General features: G+C 42.0%; 1 protein-coding gene across 1 annotated transcript; it reads right to left on the bottom strand.

Moving 5' to 3' along the window:
- Positions 1–6344: 6344 nt before the first annotated feature.
- On the bottom strand, positions 6345–22482 carry CCDC77 (coiled-coil domain containing 77). The gene is made up of 11 exons (XM_061364048.1): positions 22252–22482; positions 20284–20500; positions 18866–19008; positions 17107–17203; positions 15706–15772; positions 14861–14955; positions 13404–13552; positions 12854–13085; positions 11865–11990; positions 11627–11779; positions 6345–7024 (listed from the first exon to the last, which is right to left on the bottom strand). The coding sequence occupies exons 1-11, from the start codon at positions 22296–22298 to the stop codon at positions 6878–6880; spliced, it is 1473 nt and encodes a 490-aa protein (XP_061220032.1). The 5' UTR covers positions 22299–22482; the 3' UTR covers positions 6345–6877.
- Positions 22483–23072: the final 590 nt, after the last annotated feature.

Below are 23072 nucleotides of genomic sequence, written 5' to 3' on the forward strand. Positions count from 1 at the left end.
AAAATGACAACTGCACTTTGTGGAAACTGTTGCACATTAAAATATTAAAATAAGTAAGCACATTTTTCTTTGTGAACATGGCACTAAAATAGGGGGAAGGGGAGAGTGAAATTGTAGGCTAACAGGTAGTAATGTTGTCTTGTAAAGGAACATCTTTTTCTTGATAGATGTGTGCTATGATGAAGACACAAAAAAGCTGTTATCTCTGGAGAGAAAGCTTGAGAAAGTGTGGCATGTTAATGCCTCTCTCATGATATAGTTACAGTAGAACAATATTAAGGAACAAAAGTGATCTGGATGTGTAACAAATAGTGAAAGGAGGAATCTGAATAGCCCTACACTGTAAAATAACTTATTTTGGATCACTTACTCATTGTAGAAAGCACTAATGCGCAGAAGTAAGATTATCACTTACAGCACTGTTCTGAAAACCTCAAAGATAAAGGCTTTTACCCCAATTCTTGTATTCCCAGTTTCTTAAGTGCCTCACACCACACGAGTGTGTGCCCAGACCTCCACATCTCTCATCTCTCTGGGTGCAATATGGCAGGAGCTGGAAACAACGGCTTGTAATAATAATCCCATATGCTGGAGTCAGCCCCCTCAGGGAGAAAGGCAGGAAGGGAGCCAGAAGCAGGCGGTGGAGAAGCAGAGCCTGTGTCACATTGCACTGACCCAGCCAGGGAGCCGGCAGTGCTGATGGCCCTGACAGACCATCCTGGAACACTGGGCAGAGGGCTTCTTCCTTCAGGATGCACCTCTCCTGGCCTACCCCAAATACCTGCTTCAAAAAGTGACAATTTGCCCCATGAGCCAACTGGAGTAATCTGTGCTTTGTTTTGGTTCTTGTTTATTTTCTGTTTTGGTTATTTTTCCTCATGATAAAAGCAGCCTTTGATATTAGCACAGCCGTTTAGGACGAGCATCTCCTGTTCCTTCCAGCCCCCCTCTCTAGCTAGGCCTCTGTGCATCCCTGATTCTTCTTGTTACGCTTTTGCTTCTAGTTATCTAACAACTGTTTCTCTGTTTTGTAAATTACTTTTAGCACTGTGCCAACATCCTTTCTCTGTAGGCTCCCCAAAGGTTCAATTATCTGCCACTTGCTCCTTCCCTTCTTTCTTCTTGTGTAATTTTCCTTTTAACACTAATTACCAGCTCCACACCAAAGGCATCCAACTGCCCCCCGCTTCCACCAGCCCAGCAGCTCCACACCCCTCTCCCTGACCTCAGCTATGCTCTGAAGCACAAACAATGACTTCAACTGAACACTCACCATCCAAACAGCTCCAAGACAGAAGTGTTTCTAAGAGGAAGAGCCAGTCTCTGAAGACACAGCTCCCTATTATTTCCCCTTCTGGCTCCTCAGGAATGGGCAGGGCTCTAAAAGGGGTTACTGGGGGAGCTCTCCCAGAAAAAATCCTGTCAGCACTGAAATCTAACATGGCAGTAAAGATATCAGTACAGATCCACAATTAACAGGCTATGAACAGAAGGACCTTCTTGCCCAGTTAGGCTGTACTGACATAATGTGTTTTGCTAACACACTAATCAGCAATGTGGTTTCTACTAACACAGTTACTATACCAACATTGTGTGAACTGGCCTGACTGGGGGTTTGAGGTTTCCTCGGCTTTTACTGCTCACAAAGCTACACTCCCTTCATTATGGCCCTGGGTGACATCATCATGCTCATGCCCCAGTGTACCTGCCTGGTTGGAAGCCTCACTCAGGATTCTCTGCTTTCACTGCTTAACTCCATAGGTATTAAACCCCAGCTGTCCAGATAAAATGACACTGAAATGGCTGTCTTTCCTTTCCAGCTGTAAAGAGGACACGTGTTTACACAAACTCCATCCAGCACCTCTAGAAGCATCTTCTTTTTGCAGGTCCTGCCCCACAAGTTGGCCTGAGTTGCCAAATTCTCACTATCAAGAGCACTTCCAGAAAAGGCTTTTTATATACTTAGAGCTGAAAACTTTCAAAATACGTTTCAGGGTTTAAACATTGACCACAATGAAATATCTACATATTTGATCCTTTTGGAAATACCTGTTTTCAAAGCTAAATTTCCTCCTTCCCCCACCATTAAAAATACCAGCACTTGTTCACTTGTTTTGTTGGTGTTTTTTTTTTTTTTTAAGTGCCTGTGCTCACCATCCTTATGTTTCAAGAAGTTCCAAAGACGTGCCACAATCATGTTATCAGGGCCACTACAGAACACAACATGGTGCAGTTCTCCCTGTGATGACACTGAGCAGAATTCTGTTTGCCCAAGGTAGTCCCAAAGAGGAAAACTCTGGTTTACTGGGTGGTTTAGAAGCGACTTTACCCTGAGATAAATGGTTAGTGTGACATAAAGGCCATCTGACCTCTGAATCAATACAGGAAAACCCAGCACATCCCAGACATTCTTCACCAGGGTAAATTGAGAGCTTTTTTTATTCAAAACAAACATATTCCAACAATGAAACCCTTCATGCCTGCGTAGTTAATCACTGTCTTGCTTTAACATTGATACACTTCTGTGTCGGAACCCTCTCTGGGTTTTCAGAATAGAACCAAACAATCCGTATTTACACACATCTGTCCACAATGCAACAGCATCACAATTCTCAAAATGGGAAATGTAGTTAGTATGAACAGTCAAGCCCTGTTGAGCTGTTTATAAAGCTGTATTTTTTGAGCTTATGTGAAGAACCACCACTCAAGCTCACATCCAAAGCTGCCCTTTCTCTAAACTATTCATTTGGTGCTACAAGGGAAACACCAGAAGTCCATCCCACTCTTCTCAAATACTTCAGTCGTAGAAGAAACGTTTCCTGCTGGTGGGTTAAACTCCAGTTACCTCTGACAGCCTGGTTTCAGACAAAGTCCTATACTTCTGATGCAACGTTAAGAATCAGAACAAACTTTGGTCTTTATGCCTAGACCCTATGAATAAAGGCAGCCAAAAGGAATCATGACAGCTTTCACCTCTCATGCCTTTTATGCTGTGTCCAAGCATATTTTGGTACATAATCCCAGTCTAAGCACTAGAAAGTGTGTTTACATATGTCTACAACTAGACTTGCAAATTAAAGAAGTAACTATTTTGGGATTAAAGGGGATACGTATTTCTTACAATTCAAAATAACTTAGAAATATAAAAGCAAAATATCATGGAAAAAAATAGAAATATCAAATTACTTCCTGGCATACATGCAGAGCCATTCCAATTACAGAATATCAAGCTGCCCAGAGTCCATCCATACTAGTAAAACATCTGTTCTTATGCACCAATACTATTACTCATATAAGCAATTTACCTACAGCCATGGCATACAAGTACATACTATGCTATTATTTAGCTTTACTCCAACAGCTATCAGAACTATGGCTACTGTTAATCTGCTTTTCAAAGCACATGGTCTCAATTAATTTAGGAATTACTGCAAGGTGTGGTATAGGAAGATCATGAGAGATTTAAGGTTTTATTTATTTTCTTTTTACCTTGTGTACCCTTCCTGTACAGGTGAGCTGATGCAGCATTCATTCCTATAATTAAGGCAATTGCAGGCGTGCTGAAAAATTCATACCAATATCGCATATAAATTAATCAAAGGTTTAAAGCCAGAAGGAACTATTAAATGATTTCCTGTTAGTTCACATCATTATATTTCATTAAGTTCTAATGTGTCAAATCCCGTAACTTATTAAAACAAGCTGCCTTCTCCAGAGGTACAATCATTTTTTGATTTGCAGGTAGAGATGGGAGAATCTGTTACCTCCACAAACAGTTTCTTATAATGAGGGGAAAAGCACAAGCTTCCTGTTAAAAATGCACGCTCCTGTTTTTACTAACTTCAGGTTCAGGCTACTGGTTCTTGCTCAGCCTTCCTCTGCTGGGAGAGGCCTTTGGTAACTTTTCATCTTCAAGATACACGTATATTAATCAGTCTTCTTAATGCAATACAAGCTCTTGCACAACTGCTTCTCTTCTGCCGAATCTTCAGTAATCTGTGCCTTACCCAGTATTTCAACATCCTTTCTGAAATAGATGCACTCCTTCCTTACCTAAATAAGGCTACACAACAATAAAGTTTTCCTCTGCTGCTCACTGTATGCAATAAACATTTTAGTATCTTGGATCACACTAAGCATTTGTCCAGCTCTAACTAATCCCTTGTAGGAGAGTCTCCATATTCCTAGAATCAGCCATTTTGGAGATCTTCCAAAATACATAACCTGACATTTAGTTGTATTGAAATGACGCAAGTCACATATTACTAACTTAAATTCACAAAAAAAACCCCAACTGATCAGTCTTTGGAATATATCGCATTTTTTGTTTTCTACCCAAAAATTATCTTGTAGGTCTTGGAACCTTTCTCATTAAACTCTTTCAGAAATGCCAATAATTCTTTACTGACATCTTAAAGAGTAGTTGTCAGTGGTAGAAAGCACTTGGCTTTTTAAAGCAATTCTTGGCTTGAAGGTCCACATTTGTTTTGGCAACATAAATCAGTATTTCACGTGATCACATGATGTCACACAGAAAAAGCATGTACAATACTTTGCTGTTCCTGCCCTTAGACAGTCAAGCTTCCAAATGAAATGGATTTGCAGATCACCAATACCATAATTCCCCCTACCACCACCCCCCTCAAATAGGAAGTGACAAATTAAGGATGAAGTTCATTCGGCACTTTCATTTTGACAAACCAGCAGATATCAGAAACACCATTTTATTCTGTTCAGTCTTTCAATTAATAAGGAATACTGGGTAAGGGACACGGGAAATTCAACATTTACATCCTTCTCCCCCAACACTTCCTCCCAGTCTTACAAACCTGAATCTCAGCCTACAGACTTTATCTAGACATGCTTCATGGCTTTCATAGGCAAGTCTTTAGCTAGGAAAAGTTGAAAATAAACGCAAACCCATTTATTTCTATAGGATCAAGAGACCTTCTTGCCAGCTTCCCACCAGCTGATCCTGCTGAGTAAGTGACTCATACTTCATTACGTAGCAAGTTTCAGAAGTAGCCTTCCAGGACCTGTGATAACTTTGATATCTTATCTTAAAGCCAGTAGCAAGTTATTTCACACACAAACTTGCTTCAATTAGCTAGACTTATCTGAGAAACTACTAGTCAACAAATAGTGAGACTAAGTGATGGGTAGCATTATTTAATAAACCTCCTCGACTGTCCACATAGCATTGGCACCCAAGATGCTCATGAATCAGTTTCTGAACAGTTCAGCATTTTCAGCTAAACCAATCAGTGCAACACACTTTAAAACAGCCTCTCGTAAGCTGTAGTAGTATCTGAGCATCTAGGTACAGACTATCAGCCACATCAGTCTGTCTGTGATGAATTTGACCTCAAGAACACATACAAAAATACATGCCACAGCACAGGACCATACAGGACAGCAAACTTGTCACAAAAAGGATAAACAATTAAAGTGGGCCATGACTTCTTAAGGAAATTTCCCTTCCTGCAATGTTTTAGCTGGTGCTATAAAACCAGTTCTTTCTCCAAATCCTGACAGCACAAGAACATCTTTTGCACATGTGCCTCTCCCAGATGCTGAAGGAGGATCTCTATGGCCACTATCACATCCAAAAGAAACTGTCCGCTGTCACACTCTAAGTTCTTCTCTACAAGAAAGGAAGTGCAGGTAGTCTGTAGGTGTATACTTTAGATATTATTCTGCTTCTGTCACATTTGACAGTAGAAAGAGGCACTGAAATCCCTTTCCCAACACAGATGTGCTCTCAATCTACAAGGTGGACAAGATTTGCTGATACTACAGTAAAAGCCATCGATACCCACAATTATAAACTAGGCTGAAGTCATGTTGTAACCCTTTTCATTACTTCATCTGCTTTCTAGCGCTGTGATGTCCTGATGTCTGGTATGAAGGCAATTATCATACAGCTAATTACAATTATCACGTAGCAACTAGCACCTGCTCTCCCATCCCAATTTCATTTACAGTTCAGCAGCAATAGCTGCTGTGGCAAAAGTTGACCATGATTTGTCAGTATGTAACCATGATAATGTTTAAAGCTAAAAAGATAGATAATAATATGGGGTTAAGTAAGATACTGTATGTCTTGTATTATGGGTTTCCTCTCTGGGTTAAAATAAACTGGGAGAAAGGGGATGAGAAGATGACACTTCAGTTTTTCCCCCCACCCCCAACATTCAAAGTAAGTGTAGATGTTGCTGGTTCTTGCAGTCGAGTTCTGTAACAGGTTATCTTTTCCCACCATATTAAAACCAGTCAGGTTTGTTCCAATCAACTTAGAACCAAGCAATAGGGAAGCCATTTTAAATTAGTTATGCTCTCGAGGGGAAAGTCAGATGTAACTTCAATATATACTTTCAATATGTGGTCTGTTTCAAAGAAAATTTCCAGTTAAATTTGAAGTGCCTAAGCACCAAACCACTAATCATTTAAACTATTTTAAAAGCTGCTTCTCACATAGACAAGGTCAGTCAAGCACCTCAGATCTTGTACTAGATTCTTCCATGATTATCTTATTATAACCATATACATGGCTTATAATATGACCCAAAGAAAGTTGAAGGCCAGTATATACTGGCCATTACCAGATACAAAGGTAAGATGAAGTCATATTCCTGATATATATCAGTCATCACGTACTTTCTACGTCAGTCTTATCAGGTGCCATCTCTCAGCTGAAATATAATCTGGCACATTCAGAATGGCATATGTGCAATGCTATGACAATAACTGCAGATATCCTCAAGCCTTCTGTCACTGGATGCCAGGAAACAGACAGGCAGGAGCTGTTCTCACATGTGACTATTCTAGCCTACCAGTGTCCCATTCCTAAAACAAGGATGCCAGCTATATCCCTGCTTCAGCAGACTCGTAATTCATTCTCCAAGGCAAAGATTTTTGCTTTTAAGTTTTTCAGTTCTCCTTGAATTTTATGAGTTAGTCTGTTTCCTCGGCAGACCTCGTGTAGAATTGCAAGATCCTGGTCTGGTCCCATGTTCAGAGTCACCTAAAAAGGAAAAGAAAAACAGATTAAGAAAAACAAAAGCTGCAGAGAACGCAATTTAAGCATATTATGATAGTGATATGAGGGAGAAAACTCTAAAGGAGACCCTCTGTAGCTAGCAGAGAGGGTGCTTAAGCTACTATCACTATGCTATTGCGTATCACCAATATAAAGGTGCTCCAGAACCAAAAATAAAGAACAAAGCTTTCATACATCATGTTGTTACATTACTCATAAGGAAGAAATCTCGTTAGAAGTTTACACATTACCCATTGACTCCTAGACTACTAGAGGTGGTTTAACTGCTGTGGCCAACCTGCTGCCTTCTATGTATGATTCAGGAGCGGTTTCAGTACAACACCTAGTCTCAATACCATGCCATATGGCCCATACAGAATTGAAGAAAAGCTGCTAGATAATCAGAATTCCTGATGGCTAGCTAACCAGGGCTGCCATTTCCTATTACCCTGGAACTGGATAGTATGCCAGCCCAGTCACTTTCAACGCAGAACAGCACAGCCTTGGAAGCTGCTCTCAAAGCCGGCTTTCCCCTCGACCCTTCTGTGTGTCTCGTTATCATCATGTAGTTCTTGGTCAAAGAGTTTAATATTCAAGCCAGTTAATTTAGTTATCTGTAGTAATTTTGACCTCAAGTAATGAGAAGGATTTAAAAAGCACGCTGGAGACATCCAGCAAGTATTTTGTTCCTCTGCCCTCTTGTGGTTAAAAGTGTAAAGAAATTAATACAATTACAAGCACATCCACAGCTACAAAATATACAGATCTGCAGTAAAGTTATAAGCAATTTTTCCCCATTCACATACACTTTTTAATCCTGACAGAATAAAGTTTAAAAGCCCACAGCCCAACAAAAACAATTAAGAAAGAACTGGAAGCCTTTAGCAAAGTCTCTTCTTTAGAGAAGACAAATGCATTAACCTAAGTAAACTGAACTGTGCACCAAAAGTACAGAAAGCAAGTCAATCTGGCACTGCCAGACTCCTGAGTCAGCTACGCCTAGACCATCCTCTCAAGCATGTCTTAAATAAATATCTCATCCTAAACTTCAAGCAACATCAATGCTGTGGCTTACCTTCTAAGCTGTTCTTAGAAGCTGCTACAGAGTACATAGCTCCAACTTGCACTCATTGTTTCCACAGCAATTTTTGCAGAGTTACAAATGAGATCTCAAAGGAACAGGCTGTCTACAATGCTTTGATCAATGATCTAGCTGGTACTGGAACAAACCCAAATACTATGGCCCTCAGAAAGAAAACCAATCTATTTTCTTTGCAAGGATATTAAGCAATCCAGGAGGTTTCTAAGCAATCCAGGAGGTTACTCAATGGTGTGGAAGACAACTTCTTTCTGCAAGTAATAGAGCAGCCGACAAGGAGAGGTGCCATGCTTGATCTTGTGCTCATCAACAGGGAGCGGCTGGTTGGAAACGTGATGCTCCAGGGCAGCCTTGGTTGTAGTGACCATGAGATGGTTGAATTCGAGATCCTCAGGACAGTGAGAAAAGTGTGCAGCAAGCTCACTGCCCTAGACTTCAAGAGAGCAGACTTCAGCCTCTTAAGGAACCTGCTTAGTAAGGTTCCATGGGATATAGCCCTAGAGGGCAGGGGGGCCCAAGACTGTTGGTTGATATTCAAGGATCACCTGCTACAGGCTCAGGAGCATTGCACCCCAGCTAGAAGGAAGTGCAGCAGGAGGGCCAGGAGACCTCCTTGGATGGATAAAGAGTTGATGAGGAAACTTAAGAGGGGAAAAAAAAAAAAGAGGCTTATAAAAAGGGGAAGCAAGGACAGGCAGCCTGGGAAGAATACAGGGATGTTGTCTGGGAAGCTAGGGACCAGGTTAGGAAAGCTAAGTCCCAGTTAGAATTAAACTTGGCTAGGGATGTGTAAGATAACAGGAAGGGATTCTATAGGTTTGATTGATGGCTTGGCTTTGTGAGCAAAGATTTGGGAAGGGCTTTAACCATGCTTACTACAAGCACCATGACCAAGGGCATGTGGGATATGCAAATCTGGTTGGAAAAAAAGGTTGCTTAGGCAATCAGGAAGTGTCCGACCAGGACTGTCATCTCCTAAGCAATCTCAAGCTACCCATGTACTGGTCAGCCCACATGCAAGGTTGGACCTGCAGCTTCCCTTGTCACCTACTGTTTCGACCCTCGCCTGTCCATAAAGACAAGTGAGGGTAAGCCCTCCCAGCCTGTGCAGTGGATCTTTTAAGTGAGGTGCAGCGTGCACAGAACTGGCTCCACCCTCTACACCTAAGGTTTAACTGCCAGGGCCTAGCTAGCTAGGATGGTGACAGCAAAGTCCACAGGTCGTAGGTTCTGTAAAAGTGCCCTTCTCTTAGATGGAAGCCCTTACAAGGCCAGACGAGCTCCATCTGCCTGAGTTTGAAGATGGGAGTTTTCATTCTCCTATGAGGAAGGCCTGTCTTCGCTAACAAAGATTCAGGAAAGGCCTTTAACCCACACATTCTGAACAAGACTGTAATTTCCTGGGTCAATCTCAAGTGACCGATGATGCAAAAGCACAACACCAAGAGTCTAGGCAGGATTCTTAGAGGCTTTCAGTCATAAGCCCGCAGATGGTAGCCTCGCGCCAGTGGCTCCTCAGCCAAGCACACACACCAGGGGTCTGAACCTGCAGTTCCTCTCGTACTGAGCAGGACTGAGAATAAAAGACAGACTAAGGACAATGTGGGCCCTCTCTGGAAGCTATCAGGAGAACTGGCTACCCTGGATTTGGAGAAGGCTGAGGTTCTGAGTGACTTCTTTGCCTCAGTCTTCACTGGCAGAGGCTCTGACCACACCACCGAAGTCTTGGAAGGCAGACACAGGAACTGTGAGAATGAAGACCTTGGGCCCACCGTAGGAAAGGATCTGGTTCGAGACCATCTTAAAAACCTGAAAGTACACAAGTCCATGGGAAATGATGAAATCCACCCACGGGTCCTGAAGGAGCTGGCAAATGAAGTTGCTAAGCCACTGGCCATCATATTTGAAAAATCATGGCAGTCAGGTGAAGTTCCCAATGACTGGAAAAAGGGAAAAATAACCCCAGTTTTCAAGAAGGGTAAATTGGATGACCCAGGGAATTACAGACCAGTCAGTCTCACCTCTGTGCCTGGCAAAATCTTGGAGAAGATTCTCCTGGAAGGCATGCTAAGGCACATGAAAAACAACAAGGTGCTTGGTGACAGCCAGCATGGCTTCACTAAAGGGAAATCCTGCCTGACCAATTTGGTGGCCTTCTATGATGGGGCTACAGAACTGATGGACAGCGATAGAGCAGTTAATGTCATCTACTTGGATTTGTGCTAAGCATTCGACACTGTCCCACATGACATCCTTGTCTCTAAATTGGAGAGACATCAATTTGATAGATGGATCACTCAGTGGATAAAGAACTGTCTGGATGGCTGCACACAAAGGGTTGTGGTCAAGGGCTCAATGTCCGCCTGGAGACCAGTAACGAGTGGTGTCCCTCAGGGATCAGTGTTGGAACCAGTCTTGTTCAACATCTTCATCGCTGACATGGACAGTGGGATTGAGTACGCCCTCAGCAAGTTTGCCGATGACACCAAGCTGTGTGGCTCGGTTGATATGCTGGAGGGAAGGAATGCCATCCAGAGAGACCTTGACACACTTGTGAGGTGGGCTGATGCCAACCTCATGAAGTTTAACCATGCCAAGTGCAAGGTCCTACACCTGGGTCGGAGCAATCCCAGGCACAGCTACAGAATGGGCAGAGAAGAGATTCAGAGCAGCCCCACGGAGAAGGACTTGGGGTTGCTGGTCGATGAGAAAATGAACATGAGCCAGCTTCAGTGTGAGCTTGCAGCCCAGAAAGCCAACTGTATCCTGGGCTGCATCAAGAGGAGCGTGACCAGCAGGTTGAAGGAGGTGATCCTGCCCCTCTACTCTGCTCTTGCGAGACCTCAACTGGAGTACTGTGTGCAGTTCTGGTGTCCTCAACATAAAAAGGTCATGGAACTGTTGGAGCGAGTCCAGAGAAGAGCCACAAGGATTATCAGGGGACTGGAGCACCTCTCGTATGAAGATCGGCTGAGAAAGTTGGAGCTGTTCAGCCTGCAGAAGAGAAGGCTGCATGGAGACCTCATAGCAGCCTTCCAGTGTCTGAAGAGGGCCTATAAGGATGCTGGGGATGGACTCTTCATTAGGGACTGCAGTAGGAGGACAAAGGGTAACAGGTTAAAACTTAAACAGGGGAAATTTAGATTGAATATAAGGAGGAAATTCTTTACTGTGTTGGTGGTGAGGCACTGGAACAGGTTGCCCATGGAAGCTACGAATGCTCCATCCCTGACAGTCTTCAAGTCCAGGTTGGACAGAGCCTTGGGTGACATGGTTTAGTGTGAGGTGTCCTTGCCCATGGCAGTGGGGTTGGAACTAGATGATCTTAAGGTCCTTACCAACCCTAACTATTCTATGATTCTATATGCTTCTGAAACTACTGTCTGATAATTTTGAGACAGCCAAGTGAACTACAGGTATCAGATAAGAACTTCAGATTTGTAACAAAAATACACAGCTATTGCTTATGCTATACGCTTAACTATTACCTTAAAAAGCTGCTTCTCTACCTCTTTCAGCTTCTGCCGAAGCTGTTTAATGTCATTCATGAAGCCTTCTGCTTCCATATTACGACGTTTTTCCAAGGCCTCATATCGCTGAGTCATCAGCTTCAGGCGCTTAACCATCTTTTCTGAACGTTCCTATGGAGACGAAAGCTCAATAGGGTATACAAAATAAAGGCTGCAAGATCATTACATAGCTAACAGATGATTACAGATTAATTACCTTAAAGAGTTCTCTGCCAACATTTCCTTCCTCACGAATCCTCGCTAGCTCATCTTCCAGGGTGATGCACTGCTCTCTATACATGTTTGATAGGCGCTGCTCCTGTATTAGCTGTTCTTGCAGTGACTAGGACACAGGAGGAACAGAAAGAATCAACTCAAAAGCCAGTGCTAACAAAATTCCCCAGCTCTGGAAAAGCAAGTGTGATAGACTGACAATATGACAGGCAAAAACTAACAACTGGAGCTACACCTAATGAAATAACTAGCTAAGGGCAATATTCTAACACCACTTCCATTACCAAACTCTTTTCAACAGGTTATCAGTTGGGCATGACCATGCATCATCAGTTAAAGAATACTCTACTTTCCCCCTTAAAACTAATATTTAACCGATGCTGTAATTCTTTCCACATCTGCTTGCCCAGTACTGCATTTCAGAAGCATTTACATTCAGTGGTATGTCTCCCAACTTCTCACTGGACGTACACTAGAAGTGGAAGAGAAATCCTGACTACCCTGGAAGTGCTGACTACTCTAAAAGTGCTGGAGGACATCAATTGAAAGGACTTACTCTCTTCCAACAGCAGCAAGAAAGATACAGGCACTGCATTCTAAGTCTGTGAGCTGAGAGCATTTAAGCTAAAAGAAAGGCTTGTGCCACAAGCAGGTTAAGAACTGTCAGCCCATGTGTCATGAGGCTTGGAGAAGTAGGGATCTGTTCTGGGCATAAAAGAAACAGACAGTGAAGTACCACCATAAATCCTAACTAGATATTTGATCCGAAATTTGCAAGCAGTGTGGATTTTGAGGCAGGAAAGGATTTTTTCACTTTACTGTCAACAACAACGTAACTCATGGCAAGCCAGTATAGCTTTGACAATTTGCAAGCGAAAATCCCAGACTCTTGCAATTTTCTAGTAAAAAAAAAAAAAACCAACAAAACCAAACTCTTAAAGAATCTCTACCTAGACTAAAAAAACAAATTACTTTTAGTTCTCGGCTGTGGAGTTTTGAAGCTCCATCATCTGCTTGAAGTGTCTTCTTGGTATCTCTCTGCTTCTGTCTTCCTGGATCCTTGCTGATACCCGTATTTTTGTCAAGTTTCCTCAAAAGACTGTCCTTCTCTGCCATCCATGCTTTCTCATTGGCTCGGGCATCAAATTTGAGCTGGAGAAAGTCACGAGTACTCTCGTATAAGAGATTTTGAGTTTTATGGAGTCTGTAAAAAGAGATCCCAATGGAGTTAATTAACTTAGTTCCTACCTTAATTTCCCAAGTCATCATTGCAAATTGGAAGAAGCATGGAAGAAAAAGGTGCTTTCCTAATGAGTTTATCTCTAATGAAAGAAGTGATAATCTTCCAATGTGATAGGATTTTTAATATGTATTATTACTTCATTCACCTTCTTCCACACACGCACTACCAAACAGATGGCTGCATAATTTGCTTTTCTGCCTGCTGCAGAAAGCAACATACTGAAAGCCCAAATATTGTTCTCATCTCATGACTATATCATGATCATTCTCTCGCACTCACTTATCTGTTATAGTTTTGATCTTGTCCTGGTCCCTCTGATGCTGGACCTGCGCTTCCTCCATGTGAATCCGCCTGTCCTCTAACAGTGCCTCAACCTGTTCGTTGGATAATCGTGTATGCTCTTCTATCTGAGCTTGCAGGGCCTCCACCTGAATAAGCAAAGACATTACTAAATAAGACCTCACAGCAGCACTGCTCCTGTCCATGCAAGTCTCTCAAACCTTGGAAGAGTCAGATCAAAGACTCTACCCAATAATGCCTAAGAGAATGTTAATTTCTCACAATTTTTTTTTGTTTTGATGTTAAGCAGTTCAAACCACTATAACACTTAAGAAAAATAAATAAAAATAAAATCACACTATAGGCTAGACATCCATATTGTAAACAGCAACAACAGATCAAAAAAATTGGAAAAATTTAAATTGCACACAGACATGACAAATCGTGTGGAATATGCAGAGACACTTCTGTCCTTATGCTACCATCTTCCAGTTAAATAGCGATATGAAAATACCCAAATTCCAGGAAGGCAGCAGTCCACATCTGAATGAAAGCAACCACTTTACCAGAAGAAATTACTATATGTAAATAAGGCAATGAGCAAAGGAGAGGGACACCAACGATCTTGATCTAGGGCACAGAGGCAGGGAGACAGTGAGAACAAGTAATTAAAAAACACGCATCTGGCCTATGTGTAAGAAACTATCTTAAAAAAAATGGAGTGTATTTAGATCACTTATTTTTATAACAATTTTGTACGATGCTTTTGCTCCAAAATAGATGTCGTTAGACAGCTAACTGGCCACTGGCTCAGTCACCACTGCCCTTGAACAAAAAATAATGATAATTTCAAAAGGCATCTATCTTCTGTACAAGTTTGCTCTTTAATTTGCTTTTGTAGTCATTCTTCCTCAGGCTTTACAGACAGCTTCTGGTATCTTCCCCAGTTCATGATTCTGTATATTTGTCTTCCATTCTGTCATGCTATCCACACCTTATCTTTCACTGAAGTCTAGCAAAGAGAACATTTCATTGCACTAGTGCATCTTATTGGGGCTGCCTAATTCTGTCTCAGACACATAGCTTTTGTCAAACTTTCACAAACTACCCAACCCTGCAGATCATCTGTGGTATAATGTAAATTCATAGTCACAATCAAGCTATGGGAGATAACATCAATTATACATTATGTATTTAAGGGCAAAACATTCCAGTTGACATTACTGGAACATCTGCTTATGTGAAGCTTCCAGAATCAAACCCAGGTTCTCAAATCTAAGCCTACATTCATCACAAAGAAACAGCAAAGTAAACTCACAGAAAGTGGGAATCCATAGTAAGATGTGCAGCCTGATAAAATGGGTATGCCTACATCATATCCAAGCAGACAGCATAATTTGTCTATCAGTTTCCTGGACAGCCATGAATTACATCCATTGGTTAGCAAATGTTGTTACCTGAAGTAGAAGTGTTTGAGTATCTCTCCGATACCTCTCAGGACTTTCTGGTTTCTCGCCTTTTGCTGCTGGTATTGAAGTGTTCCTCTTGGTGCCTATTGTAAAAATTTAACAGAAGTAGAAAGAGGTTTTCCAATCTATCTGCAGTACCTTTCCAAGCATGAAATATCACATGTTCTGGCAGGCCTACAAGAGCAGGAAAAGGCTCACAAGGACTTCTAGGAGGGCTAGATGGAACAAATGTTTCAGAACTTACAGGGATCACTTACGTTTATCCTAAATTATCCCACCACAGTATTTAGGCAAGCTACTAATTTTCTTGGCATATACAGAAAGCAAACTTAAATTTTCTTAAATAAATGATGAATAAACAGGTGAGAGAGCTGCACAAGCATCAAGCTTTGAATGAGTTTTGAGCTTCTTAGCTTGTTTCAGTTAATTTGGAAGAGGCAGCTCCTTAGAAAATCAGTGAAGTAGGCATATGGACCCACACTGCTGTCTGCACTAAAGGCAGGCAGAATTCACACCTTGGAATGTCTGAGGCTAAGGGTGCCTATCCAATTGGTACCTGCATAGTTCCAGAACAAGCACTCCACGGTCATACCAGCCTATTCCTTAGCTAAGCAGATAACAGACATGAGAAGCAGGTCAGGTTATTTTAAAAGATTTTGAAGGGAAGCCAAGAGCACTGCACACATACATATGTCAACATTGATACATTCAGGGAACTTAATGGAGCTATACCAAAGTATTCACAGTAAAGAACTATTCTGGCATAGTGGACAAAACACACAGAGAAACAAGCATCAACAGCTGAGCTGTTGTTAATCTGCTTGGTGTGGTACCTGTTCTAGAAGTGTCATTTTGTTCATGTGATACTCTGGATTTAGCTGGCTTTTGCAGAACAGTAACCTACAGAAACAAGATTAGATACATGTTGAACATCTGACTTCTCCAAAGTTGCAACAGTCAAGAACAAAACTTAAAGTAAAATGAGATATCCAGAAAAACAGCTTACTCCTTCCACAAGATGACATTGAACAAGTGTAATGTCCATGATGAACGTTTCCTTTATCATGGCCTGAGTTTTGCCATTTCTGCCTTTTTCTTTCCCCACCCAACCAAAACAACTGGAAAGTAACCCTGCCTTTGATGGCTTCATTAGGATGAAAATCAGCACCCTCAGCAGGAAAAGAAGCATTTTGAAGAGAGAAAGAAGAGGAAGGTGAAGATCAGGATTGTTATTTCTGCCTTCATACTCCTCCTTGCCACACCAAGACAGAGAAACATGAAGCTTGATTTATCACCACATTCACTCAAGCTACCAAAGAACAAGCCTGGGATAAAAGATAACCAATAAAACTACTGAAACAACTGAACTGTTGTACTAAAACCCACTTAAAAACAGGACAATATGAGGGAACAGGGTCGAACCCCAACGCTTATCTTGAGGTAAATGCTATATAACAGGCCTAATTTTAGAGCTGCTATGTATCAGGGAATTTTTATGCTCCTGCAAGACTTCTGAGCTGCTTGAGTAGTACAGAACAACTATAATCAATGCAATATATTTCTGTCTTTTTCTGCACAAAATACTCCAAGATGAATCCTACATTCCATCGTAGTCTCTGTATGTCCAAATCATTTGTGATTCATGATTTAGTAGGTTCCACTGCACTGCCATTTAATCAATTTTTGAATTTAATCTATTTTTGAAATAGACGATACAGCCTTGCCTAGAGGGGATGGCTTTTCTGCAGTCTTCTGCCAGGAAACTGCTGCAGCAACCTCAACACTCTTATTCTTCACTGAGGCCCTAAGAGATAGGTCCTCTGAGACAGCTGATCTTCAAACACTGCACTTGGTCTTTTCCTGTACTTCCTTTTTCTCTTTGTGATGTTCTTTTCAACTTCTCAACAACCATTTGCCAGATGGCTTCAGACTCCTATCTGACATTTAGGAGGCTGATTTGGAAGTATGTTTTGAAGGTAGAAAGGGACTCTAGTGCTAAGAAGACCTACTTCCAGTGCGCTTGTTCCTGTCAGTAGCTGTAATAAACCAGTATAACTATTTGTCAGTAGCTATAATAAAACTTGATGTTGTTACAGAACTACAGATCTCTCCCTGCTTTGAGCTCATTTATCAACTTTCAACTTGCAGAACAGATCTGGTCTGTGGTCAGCCCCTGGGGTATACATCTTCATGTCACAATCAGAAGCAGAGTTCTACAGAAAAGTTGAACTTGCCTTATGAGGAGGTTCTTTGTGAAAATATGTTACTTCTCCTTTGTCTGTTCCCACTAAAGCCAAGAGATACTGAATTTTTTTTCTATCCTCCAGTTCCCTGGAATGCAAAGAAAGTGGTCAGCACATTATTATTTTTAAGTACATCAAGACATTGTGACATGCTGCTCTTCAGTTTACTTGTTCATGCTTACAAGTTTTCCAAACTGTTGCAATTTGAGAATATTGGTTAAAAAAAAACAAAAATACAAAACCAAAACCAACTCCCAAAGATATTACTGATGTTGCTGATACGATAAGACCAGCAATTCCATTGGCACTGGGGACCATTCCTCCTTTCAAATAGCACAATTCTACATAGGCTAAAATAGCAATAACATACAGCAGGAAAGAATTTGCATTCCAGAATTATGAACTATCTAAAATCCTCTCAGTTACTGAATTCAAGAGATTGTAAGTGTCCATTGTTTTTAAAGCAAACTACATTAAGGGCAGTATCAGGCTTTTCGTCAAACCCTTGCAAAGTGCCAGAGTACTCCAACACATATTTTGACTTAAGTTCTTAAAACTTTAACAGAAAACTTGGTATTATTGCCCACAAATGTTCTGAAGAAGACTGGGAAGCCCTCTGCCACTGGCAGCTAGTCCGGCACAGCAGATTATTTTCCAGTTCACCAACTAAATGGCATTTAAAAAGAGCAGCTGTCAACATGACCTCATAGAGTGAGGGGAAACTATTTGCTTTGGTCTGTATTTTCTATTTGAGCTTAGGCGGATTTAGGACCAAGAAAGGACATTTTCCCAGGCAGTCGCAAGGTCTGTGTGTTGGGTTTGCACGGCAAGGTTTTGGTAGCAGGTTTCTGTGAGAAACTGATAAAAGCTTCCCCTATGTCTGATAAAGCCAATGCCAACCAGCTCCAAAACAGACCCACCATGGCCAAGACTGAGATCATCAGCAACAGTGGTAGTGCATATTTAAGAATGGGAGGCAGGGGGAAGGAAACTGCAACTTCAGCTGAAGAGAAAAGTGAGAATATGTGAGGGCAACAGCCCGGCAGACATCAAGGTCAGTGAGGGAGGGGCAGAAGTGCTCCAGGTGCTGGAGTGGAGATTCCCCTGCAGCCTGTGGTGAAGACCATGGTGAGGCAGGCTGTCCCCCTGCAGCCCATGGAGGTCCCGACAACCAGAAAGAAGGGAAGGGTAGGGGGGAAGGCCTTTTGAGATTTGGTTTTGTTTCTCAATACTCTACCCTGATTTGATGGGTAATAAATTAATTTTCCCAAGCTGAGCCTGTTTTGCCCATGACAGTAATCAACAAGTGATCTCCCTGACCTTGTCTCAACCCACAAGCCTTTAATTGTATTTTCTCACCCCTTTGTCTTCCCAGCTGAGGAAGGGAGTGATAGAGTGGCTTTTGGCTTTGGTGGGTACCTGGCATCCAGCCAGGGTCAACCCACCACTGTCTGATTAAATCAGAACCTCCACATTCAAACCAGCAAGTCACAATTCAAATCTGAATCTATGGTCAGTTTCTGCTCTTCCTTCTGCTACCGGAATAGGAAGACTAGTAAGTGGAAACATATTTAGCAGCCCAACAGACCACATTCCACCCCCAAGATTGTTAAAATTTCATAGGATCCCTCCTGGGGAAATGTGGCATAATTGCTTCTCTGAACACTCTTTCAGATCTGGGTAAGAACTAAACCATCATGTATGCAATTGCTACTGCCAATGACCCAGTCCACCATCTGAGACAACACACCTGATTTTCAGCCGGTCATTCTCTGAGTAAAGCCGAAGGACATGTTCCCTTTCCTGGAAGAGGTAGACTTGCATATCACTCAAAGCCTTTTGCAACTCTGCAATCTCCTCTTCCCTCTGACGTACTTCCCACTGCAATTTGTGCTGAGTAGAGAGAATGAGGTACTTGAAATGATACAGAGCATTGGGTAACACAAACTTAAACTGCTTGTGCCCTGAGCCTGTAACTGGTATGGTACAACTGCCAGTTCAAGTGAATTGTTTTATTCTCTGTCAAAATTTGACCAGATGAGGGTAGTATTGGGAAAAAGGTTTTCAAATGCTTCAACAGGAAGTTCAGAGCCCTGAGAATCACTGTCACTACAAAACTGTCAAACAAGACCTAAGTTAGAGTCTCCAGTTTCTACTTGTTGGATTTCTGCAGTGGTGGCCAGAGTGGCACAAGTATGGGGAGTCTGACATCAACAAAAAACTAATAAAGCCTTTGTAACAGCACTTACTCTTAAAAGAAATTACTGAAGAATAAACAGTAAAATATCTGTAGGGCTTAGTAGTGAAAAATCTGGCTACTCACTAGGTTTCATTAATGATTTTCTAACTCTTGTCAAAACCTTTCAGAAAACCTGTCACTTTTTCCCAGATGTTGAATTAAAGTAACTTGTATGCCATGTATTTCCTGAGGGCTTTCGGGCTGCTTCAAGCATGGCCAGTAGTTGAGGAGGCACTGCAGAAATGATCTCTATTTCCAAAGGGCCATTTGCTACTACAAAGATGACTCCTAAACACAGTCCCAGACAGGTGGAGGCTGTAAAGCACATCAGAGCACTGAGTATCTTACAGATATTCTGTAAGGACTTCTTCCTCCTAAAGGCAGACACTTGTAGGTTTTGGAGTTTCTTTTAAATTTGCATTTATTTGCTGTGAAGCATACTGCTTAACAGCCTGTAGACAAGCTTACGAATTCTAGTGTGGGAAACAAACTATATCTCAATGTACATTAAATTTGTACAAAAGAGCACTCATTCTTCACTATGAAAAACAAGGGGAAAGTTTGACAACATGGGAACTGAATACCTTAACTCAGGCTTCAACTAAAAAAAAATAAAAAAAAATATATATGAAACCAAACCAAAACAAAAAAAACCAACAAAACACACATAGAAATAAACAACCCACTGTGAATATAGCAATGTAAGAATAGAGGAATATCCTATGGGCTTGTTTCTGTTTGCTTTCATGGACAACAAACAGCTAAATTTCACAATCAAAACCTGAAATATACTTGTTTCCTCTTAGCTCAGTTCTATCACAGCACTGGTAAACCTTAAGACCAGCTGTACTGAATTTCCAACTGAAGAAATATATTAAGGTTGTTTAAGCACATGCAGCCTATCATTGTTCAAAACCCCTTTTCCTCACCTGCTCATCATACGTTTCTTTGTATCTCTCCAGCCTTTTAACCAAATCCTCATGCTCCCTATCAAAGTCAGCGATCGTCTTGCGGTAGTATTCCAGCAGCTCCCAGGAGGGACAGAGAAAGGCCAAACGCTCATTGATTGAAGGGAGAGGAGTAAAGTCCTCCTGACTTGGAGACTGAGAACTAGCATGCCTGGATGAGACACGGGGGGTTGCCAGCCTGGACAGAAAGTTTCTAATGACATGTAAGCTTCAGACAATAATATAACAAAAAAACCTTTCCTAAAGTAGTTAAAACCAGATTTTCAATTTCAACTCAGGTTCCATTTAAAAAACTGATTAGCTTGCCTGTGCTCCATGTATTAACAGAAGATCACAGCATCTAGAAGAACCAAAAGCCTTGATATAGAGCAGCTTGCAGGCTTACTGTATTGTGGAGATGGGGCCAGCTAACAGAAAAGGGTGAAAGAAAAATATTATAGAAGAAAAAGTCTTACAGATTATTTCGGTAGAGTGAAGCTGAAAAGGAGAAAGGGAAAGGAGAAAACAAAGGGGACCAAAAGTCCACTGCTATGCAATTAGAAACAGCAGCCACTGTAAGAAAAACAGGAAGACATAATCTGTGACAGAATCATATCTGATACCCATAGAGAAAACACCTTCTAAAGAAAGACTGATGAACAAAGACAATAATTCAGGCTAGCTGACGCACCAGCCACCATAATATAAGCTGTAGGTCTAGGAAACCCCATGCTTTCCTTTCTGGTGTGCTTGATGTTCTTACCCACACAGCTTGTCCATCCTTGATAGTGAAATAGAAGCTTCCAAGTTCGTAAATCTTACGTTGAGGTACTAGATCTCAAATGTTACATAAACTAAATCAAGAATATGCATATGTAATTACACATTGGATTTTTCTTTTAAGCAATGTTTACTGCGTTCGAACACTTAATCTGCTCAAACAGGCACCAAATTTGTGAATAGAGTTGCAGAGTTCAAAATTCTTTTGGAAATTGTTCATGATTTATGTTTATCTAAAAAAACACAACAACCCACCTTCTATTCAATGATATTGTAAGTGCACAGAACTAAAGTGAAGAAGCCTCTTTCCTAAATATCTGCTTAACAAAAACAGTCCAGAACCTGATTCTGGAGCCAGTGCCACAGCTTTGATCATAACATGATCTGGTAGGTGACACTGTATATCAGTGACCTTTATGTCCCAGCTCACCAAAGCTGCTTAGATGATAACACCCAGCATGCAACATCCATAAAAATGTGCAAAGCTCCTTAACTCCTGGCACTGTAGGAAAGTATTCAATATGCAATAACACAATTATTTCCTGTATGAATGTCCTCACCAGCTCTGCCCAGAAGTGCCTTAAACAACAAACTTTGAAAAGTAAATAACAGCAATAAAACAGGCAACATTGTCACTAAGTAAATACTTTATTACTGAACTGAAAAACAGTAAAATCACAGAATCAGCTGGGCTGGAAAAAGCCTTTAAGATCCTCAAATCCAACCGTTACCCAGGACTGCCAAGGCCACCACTACACCATGTCACTGAGGGCCTCGTTTTTGAATGCTTCCAGGTACAGCGATTCCACCACTTCCCTGGGCAGCCTGTTCCAATGCTTAACAACACTCGCCGTGAATAAACATTTCCTAAAAAACAATCTAAATCTCTCCGGTGCAGCCTAAGGCCGTTTCCTCTCATCCTATTAGTTCTTGATTGAGAGAAGGAACCGACCCGCACCTTACTATAACCTCCTTCCAGGTAGTTGTAGATCGGAATAAAACTGGAAAGCGACGGAAGTGTAAATGCATAAGAAGGAGGAAGCAGAACAGGTACAAAAGCGGCTAACGGTGCTTTACGTTAAGCGGGGCTACCGGACAGAACGGGGAGAGCAGCAAGGCCAGTGCTGAGGAGTTTGGGGGCGGTGTGCCCGTCGGGCAGCCCCACACTACCTTCCGGAGCGAGGGGAGGTCCCCGCGGCGTGGTCCACTGAGCTCATATCTCTGCGGCTAGAGCCGGACTCATCGGGAGCAAGGGACTAAAGCCCCAAGGCCGCTGTGAACCACCTCCAACGGCAAAATAACCGCCGCAGCTGCCCCTCCGCAACTTAAACAGCGAGACAACATGCCGCCCGCCACCCCTTCCTCCAATCGCAGACTACCTTCCATGCAGCGTCGACCGCCTCAACCAATCAGCGCTCGCGACACGGTCGACAGGAGCTTCTCGCAGGCGCCTCTGGGAGTTGTAGTCCTTGAGTGGGCTGCTCACCGCGCGTGCGCGGAGTGCGGGGCGGGCAGGCGGGGAGGAGCGAAGCGCTGGCCCTAGCTCGGTGGGGGGTATTTGGGTTAGAAATGTGGGGCCCTCGTTGAGTGACGCTGGGCTGGTGATGGCAGGGGTTGGGGCTCTGGGCAGAATAAATACCCGCTGCAGTGGGGACTGTTTTCATCAACAACGACAGAAATGAAAAACAACACTCAAATATCCCATTTTTTTTCTGTGAAAATGAACCAAATGAAGACAGGGATTGCTGAGCATTCACAGGGAGCAGCTGGGTCCTATCCCAGCTTAATATCCACATGTGGTTTTTGGACCACGTTTAATGTTTTTTAGAACACGTAGATGCTTTTTAGGTTCTTCATCTTTCCCTTGTACCTTCCTGTGTGCAGCCAGTGCTTAGCAGTCTTACAAATCATGCAATTAAGGTTTTCCTAGTTACTAGGTATGCTGGGAAACAACCTGCAAACTAATAAGCCGGCTTTTTTTCTTAACTCTT

This window comes from Neopsephotus bourkii, unplaced genomic scaffold, assembly GCF_033783945.1.
Source record: "Neopsephotus bourkii isolate Nb327-2 ecotype Australia unplaced genomic scaffold, CSIRO-AGI_Nbou_v1 NB_1183, whole genome shotgun sequence".
Classification (NCBI taxonomy): Eukaryota; Metazoa; Chordata; class Aves; order Psittaciformes; family Psittacidae; genus Neopsephotus; species Neopsephotus bourkii.

Coding starts and splice junctions, on each gene's coding strand:
- CCDC77 (XM_061364048.1), bottom strand. CDS start 22,298: ATGAGCTCAGTGGACCACGCCGCGGGGACCTCCCCTCGCTCCGGAAG. Junction 15,773..17,106: donor ACAAAGAACCTCCTCATAAG/GCAAGTTCAACT, acceptor TTGTTTCTGTAG/GTTACTGTTCTGCAAAAGCC. Junction 11,780..11,864: donor TTGGCAGAGAACTCTTTAAG/GTAATTAATCTG, acceptor TCGTCTCCATAG/GAACGTTCAGAAAAGATGGT.